At 44.7% G+C, this 6,959-nt stretch overlaps 1 protein-coding gene across 1 annotated transcript; it reads right to left on the bottom strand.

Moving 5' to 3' along the window:
* Positions 1 to 4,131: 4,131 nt before the first annotated feature.
* Positions 4,132 to 5,017, bottom strand: LOC120993897 (protein kinase C delta type-like). Its single transcript, XM_040422366.1, has 3 exons — positions 4,766 to 5,017; positions 4,545 to 4,636; positions 4,132 to 4,416 (listed from the first exon to the last, which is right to left on the bottom strand). The coding sequence occupies exons 1-3, from the start codon at positions 5,015 to 5,017 to the stop codon at positions 4,149 to 4,151; spliced, it is 612 nt and encodes a 203-aa protein (XP_040278300.1). The 3' UTR covers positions 4,132 to 4,148.
* Between the last annotated feature and the right edge of the window lie 1,942 nt (positions 5,018 to 6,959).

The raw sequence follows: 6,959 nt of genomic DNA, 5'->3' as shown, positions 1-6,959 counted from the left end.
AATGGATTCTACAGGGTGGGCCATTTATATGGATACACCTTAACAAAATGGGAATGGTTGGTGATATTAACTTCCTGTTTGTGGCACATTAGTATATGTGAGGGGGGAAACTTTTCAAGATGGGTGGTGACCATGGCGGCCATTTTGAAGTCAGCCATTTTGAATCCAACTTTAGTTTTTTCAATAGGAAGAGGGTCATTTGACACATTAAACTTATTGGGAATTTCACAAGAAAAACAATGGTGTGCTTGGTTTTAACGTGACTTTATTCTTTCATGAGTTATTTACAGGTTTCTGACCACTTACAAAATGTGTTCAATGTTCTGCCCATTGTGTTGGATTGTCAATGCAACCCTTTTCTCCCACTCTTCACACACTGATAGCAACACCGCAGGAGAAATGCTAGCACAGGATTCCAGTATCCGTAGTTTCAGGTGCTGCACATCTCGTATCATCTGAAGGCAATCGTCTATGCTGTGAAGATACGAGATGTGCAGCACCTGAAACTACGGATACTGGAAGCCTGTGCTAGCATTTCTCTTGCGGTGTTGATATCAGTGTGTGAAGAGTGGGAGAAAAGGGTTGCATTGACAATCCAACACAATGGGCAGCACATTGAACACATTTTGAAAAGTTTCCCCCCTCACATATACTAATGTGCCACAAATAGGAAATTAATATCACCAACCATTCCCATTTTATTAAAGTGTATCCATATAAATGGCCCAACCTGTATAACCTTCTCTCAAGGGATTTTATTTCTCAGATGGTTTTCCAGTTTTCCAATTCATTTAACTGTAAGTACACAGTTCATCATGCCATGTCTTGACATGGATATCCAAGAAATGGCTTGAATATGTGGGCAGGGAGTCTGGGCCTTACAGCCTGTTTTAGACTCTGGGCAAACAAGACAGATTTGTAGCAGATTTTTTCCATGCAGATTCTACACTGAACATCAGTAACAGAATACAATTCAACGCATGAAACTGGGGAGTACCACCTAAAAAAGACAATATCCAATGAAAGTGTCTTCAGATTTCCCCCAACTACAGGATAAATAGCAATCCATAGTACATAGATGGCTCTTGAAATAACATAACAAAAACAAAGACAGGTGCACTCTGCGGTCTTACTAACCCTCGTACAGGTGTAAAATTGAGAATTAGCCAACATATCCTGCTTGGAGGACATGTCTGAGCCCGAGCACCGCGCCAAGGTTTCTCAAGTAGCTCGGGACCTAACGCTAAACCTACCTGGGCCATATGGGCAATACCAGGAGCCAGTGGGCAAATTAGGCTACTTTCACACCTGCGTTAGGTGCGGATCCGTCTGATATCTGCACAGACGGATCCGCACCTATAATGCAAACGCTTAGATCCGTTCAGAACGGATCCGTTTGCATTACCATGAACAAAAAAAAAAAAAATTTTTTTTTTATTTGTTCATGATAATGCAAACGGATCCGTTTTGACTTTACATTGAAAGTCAATGGGGGACGGATCCGTTTGAAAATTGAGCCATACTGTGTCAACTTCAAACGGATCCGTCCCCATTGACTTACATTGTAAGTCTGGACGGATCCGTTTGCCTCCGCACGGCCAGGCGGACACCCGAACGCTGCAAGCTGCGTTCAGGTGTCCGCCTGCTGAGCGGAGCGGAGGGCAAACGGTGCCAGACTGATGCATTCTGAGCGGATCCGCATCCACTCAGAATGCATTAGGGCTGGACGGATCAGTTCGGGGCCGCTTGTGAGAGCCTCCAAACGGAACTCACAAGCGGAGCCCCGAACGCTAGTGTGAAAGTAGCCTTACAGGCGAGCAAAGTCCGACTCAAAGCAATCTCCCAGTAACCTCCAGCATTTGACCATGCATACAATGGGAGGAGGCAGAGAGCTCTGAGCCCCACCCAAGACTGGCTGATATAGCCAGTGCATTCTGGTGCACATGTGAGGCCCGGGCTATATCAGCCAGTCTTGGGTGGGGCTCAGAGCTCTCTGCCTCCTCCCATTGTATGCATGGTCACATGCTGGAGGTTACTGGGAGATTGCTTTGAGTCAGACCTTGCGCGCCTATAATTCGCCCACTGGCTCCTGGTATTGCCCATACGGCCCAGGTAGGTTTAGCGTTAGGTCCCGAGCTACTTGAGAAACCTTGGCGCGGTGCTCGGGCTCAGACATGTCCTCCAAGCAGGATATGTTGGCTAATTCTCAATTTTACACCAGTACGAGGGTTAGTAAGACCACAGAGTGCACCTGTCTTTGTTTTTGTTATGTTATTTTGACTGCTTATCACATCCACACAATTGCTATCCTGTGTAGGATGTCCATTGTGGTACTTGTGGTCCGCTGCAGGCATCCTCCATTGTATGCATTTTTGCTGGGGATTGCCATTAGCAACGGGCCACAAGTGCAGGATCTGCCTCCCCCGGTATAGATGCACCACTGCATATGGGGTTGAGCACTTCCTGCTTTTTAATACCACGCCAATTTGTAGTTTGTATAGATGGCTCTTGCCCTAATATGTATGTGGGACTTGTTGGATAAAACATAAATAAGCTACAACCACATGATGGTGAATGGTACTGTTTATTGATGGTAGATGTCCTTTTCTGTCCCTCTGTACCACTAGTGGATGGTGTGATCTCCACTGAGGGCAAAGTCTAACAAGTCGCCATTTTCTTGTCGATGTTATGATCCATTGGCACGCAGGAAAGGAAAACCCCCCTGTGGAGGAAACCTCTAGGGAACCATGGCCTAAGGACCACCCTTCCCTTGGGCACAAGAGGCAACTTGTCGACTAGAAGCGCTGGCGGTCAAGTCATTGACTCTTGGAAGAATCTTCATCGACTCCATAGCTTCTTGGCTGCATGCTAGACTGCAGGTCACAGCCCTCAGGTTACTTCTAGTGGCAGCTGGAAATGAAGCTGAGGAACAAGGACTGGTGTGGCAAAGTACCAATGAGTAGTCAGGAGAGCAGATAGAGGTCAGAGTTTGGAATTTGAGGCTCATACAAGGACAGCAAGTGTTAGTTGGTTTTTCTGCTGTTTATGATGTCAGCAAGAGGCTCTGCTGGAACATGATGTTTTTCAGCCACTGATCTACTGGGGACATCTGTATACAGAGTGGAGCTCTTTACTTCCAGTTTTTCATCTTCCTCCAGATCCTGCGGATGGTCTCTCTCACAAATATGCCAAATGTTCTACCAAGAATTTTTTTTAAACAGGTTGGAAATGAAATGAAATAGCCTTGCAAAATGGTAACCACCTTCAAGTTTGCTCTGTCCACCCATGAGCAGACTATAAGCCAGTGAATGGAATCCACACTGCACAGATTCACATGGAATCTCCAATAATCCCTGTCTGTAGTCCCCTCTCAGCTACAATGACTCACCTGCGTGGTCGTATGAAAGGTTCTTTAATTGGCTTTACAACCTGCCAGTTCTCATTGGCAAATGTGAATCCACAGAACAGTTGTTGATCTCTTTCAGCCATTGGTGACTTATTGGCTTCGGTGGAGGACAGGATGTCATCAATTTTTGTCAATGTCATCACTGGTGGCTATGGAGAGAAGATACCAAAAGCGGTGTTGATAAAGAAGGAACACAATGGAACTGTACTACTAGCCACATCTTCTCTGGATCATTTACTTACTGGTCCTAGTTGGAATGGTGGATGAGCTCCTGCTCCCTCTATATCTGTCCAGTTGATTTCCATGAAAAACTGATGTTCCCTGATGTTATCTACCGCTACCTGGCGACTCTCTGGTGACTTGTTTAAGAGCTGGAAAAATGTAGAATAAAAACGTTCATTCCATCTCAAGTTGCAATGCTATCCCTGATTTTCAATGTCCTAATTTTCATAATATTTAGCCGCTGTATTACTGCTATGTGTCTTTCTACTCACCCCCACTATAAGGTCTCTAGCTTGGGGGTTGAGCCCTTTTGGGTAGGTGGGAACATCATTGATCAGTGACTTTTCGATTGTTCCAGGAAGTATACCGGCATAGAATGGATATTTGCCAGTAGCCATCTCATATATCATCACACCAGTTGAGAACCAGTCCACTGCCGTGTTGTAGGGCTTCCGTAGAAGAATCTGTGAAAACATCCAGCAGACAATAAAAGTTAGAACATCGTCCAGGCCAGCAGAAGTCATGGAGCTGTCCAGCCCTGTAGAAAGAAACAGCTCAGTAGCATGTGCAGTCGATGATTCCTCACCTCAGGAGCCATGTATCTAAGAGTTCCGGCATATTCTGAGATCTTCTTATCCCCAAAGATGTTCATCACGGCAAGACCAAAATCGGCGATCTTCAAGTGACCGGCGCTGTCTATTAAGATATTGGCTGGTTTTATGTCCCTGTGTATGATGCCTCTGGTGTGGAGAAACTGCAGCCCACAGATGATCTCAGCTGCCATAAATCTGATGGCAAAAAGAAAAAATATCAACATTTCACCCATTAAACTACCAGACTAATAATGATGACACAAAGCTGCATGTTACTGACAGCAATCGTCAGCTTTATCTAATATATCCATGTTCTGTCTTACCTGGTGACTGGAACGGTGAATGGGGCGTTGGCTCTCATGAGGCCACTTAGGTCTCCTCCGCTAAGAAACTCCATGATGAAGAAGGCATAGTCCTATGATAAAAGACAGAAAATATGATCCAGGTTTCTAAAATATTATAGCAAAGGTCCTGCAGCCTTCTCAGTTGGGGTCGGGTAGCGCTAACCCACTGATCAAGCCTCGATAATGGATCAGACTCTTACCTTGGTCTGGAAGGTGGCATAAGCATGGGTAAACAATGGACTCTTTCCAGTCACCTCCAGGACCTGTCGCTCAATCAGGACATTGTCTTTAAAGTCCTGAAGCAGGACCCTCTTCTTCACCAGCTTCACTGCCAGTTGTTGTTGGCAGGCGGTATGTGTGGCCAGCATGACCTGTAGGAAACAGAGCATTAGAATTGGAAGAAAGGCCTGTCCTGCCATGAGACCTGATGAGAAGACATTAAGCGTTGACATCCCTAGAGTGATATTACTGCGACACACATGACACACATGAGGAATAAGACCCAAGAATTCCTAATACTCACTTTACCATAACCACCCTCTCCAAGGATTTTATGGAAGGTGAAGCTTTCCAGTCCAGTCACAAGGATGGGGGCATCTGCTGGGATTGTCCCTGGTGGAGACAGGAGAGATACCGTAAGATTTTATATTTCTATATTTTTGCCATTACAATACAATGTAAATGCATTAGGGAGTAGCAAAGAAAGGAATTCATAATCTTGGTCATATTCAGGGTTCTCCAAAAGTGGAGAATCCCATGAATTCATACATTAGGGGGTATTGGCTCTAGGAAACTTAGATCTGCACTCACCTGACAGCTGTTCCATGTCAGTATTGTAGGACGTGCTGGGTCTGTCATCAGCTTTTCCCCCCATCTCTTCTCCCCTCTTCCTCTTTCTCTGGATACTCTCCTGTACAGGGCTTCCAGGTCTTTTTGAAGCCTTGATCATTTTTTCTTTGCCGCCATCATTTGCCCTCTCCGGTGTTACTATTCTCCTCCTCTTATTTGGCGGCTGAACTCTCCTCTTTCTCTTCCTCTTCCTTTTCTTTGGAAGATTCCTGGAAGTCTCCATATTCAGCCCCTAGATGTTATGCTGGGCTGAGGAAGGTCCTGTCTGCCTTCAGCACGTTCCGGGGTGACACTTGGAACGGTTTGGCTAACAGGCCTTCTTTTCTGGTCTTATATTTGAAAAATAAAAATAAAAAATTTGCCAAGCACTAGCAAAAGTCGCCTTCACCAGTCAAACGATGAAGAAATATGGCTGCCATTCAGGTTGCAGAGTTCTAAACCTAACTGTTGCATGATGTCACAAAGGGCCTTGTGACATCACCATATTCTAAAGGTCACATGACATGACAGAGGGACCTGTGGCATCATCAGCCAGGCTGACAGGCCTGCATTTATCAGCAGCTATAAAGTTCCATGCTTTTCTGCTATTTACCTATTCTCTCTATCATTTTAATCCCATTGGAAACAATATATCACCAAAGTAAAAACTTTCCTTAATACAGTCACCTTAACAATGCAACACAAGACAATTCAAGTGTAGTCACGCTTATTGTCAGGGGCAATGACACATTGTATCCTTTAGAATGCCTTGTAGCCATCCATTAGTTCTTATGTCGTTTACGCAAACTGCGATATTGATGGCCTATCTGAATTCTATGCAAAAGTGCAGGGCACTCCAGCTGGACCACCGAGTGCCTTTATTTACCCAGGAACAGCACCATACATATGGTTGTGGCTGTGTGTGGTACTGCAGATCAGTCCCATGCACTTGAAAGAGATTGAGCTCTGTGAGCTACAGTATGTTATGCAACCAGAACCGAATTGATGGTGCTGTTCCTGGGTAAACAATGAAGGGGACACAGGATCCCCTCTTTCAGTTGATTGGTGAAGACTAGAAACAGATTGGATTTAAAATCTGCTGCATGTCAGTTTATGCTGCAGTTTTCCCCAGAGATTTTCACCCTTTGCAATGGAGAGGGAAAAGTCCTCTGGCATTTCCATGGCAAAAGCGCACACCGTACACGTGGTTTTTGTTGCTTGTTTTGTTGCATTTTTTAGGCAGAACTGCCTGCTCCAATTTCTGTCAGGTGTGGATGTGAACGTACAATAAAAGCAAAGTGGATGAGATTTAATCAAATCCACACGCTGCAAAAAAGATTTCCACCCAGAAGAGAACATAAGGTTCTCTGCAGATTTCATCCATATAGGATGATATCCGTGGCAAATACGTAGCAAAGGCTATCTGATATCCATGAGACCCTGCCCATCTACATATAGATTTGTTCTGGTGTTTTTTTTTACTGTAAAAAGCCATAGAAACAACTGTTTTTGTGTTGTGTTTTTTTTTTTTTTTTCTAGGCAGTATGCCGTAGCCGGGTTTTGGGA

This window comes from Bufo bufo, chromosome 3 (genome assembly GCF_905171765.1).
Source record: "Bufo bufo chromosome 3, aBufBuf1.1, whole genome shotgun sequence".
Lineage (NCBI taxonomy): Eukaryota > Metazoa > Chordata > Amphibia > Anura > Bufonidae > Bufo > Bufo bufo.
Note: the sequence above shows the minus strand (reverse complement) of the source record. Positions and strands in the feature narration are given on the sequence as shown.

Coding starts and splice junctions, on each gene's coding strand:
- LOC120993897 (XM_040422366.1), bottom strand. CDS start 5,017: ATGTCAACGCTTAATGTCTTCTCATCAGGTCTCATGGCAGGACAGGCC. Junction 4,637..4,765: donor ATGCCACCTTCCAGACCAAG/GTAAGAGTCTGA, acceptor CTTTTATCATAG/GACTATGCCTTCTTCATCAT. Junction 4,417..4,544: donor TTCACCGTTCCAGTCACCAG/GTAAGACAGAAC, acceptor TTTTGCCATCAG/ATTTATGGCAGCTGAGATCA.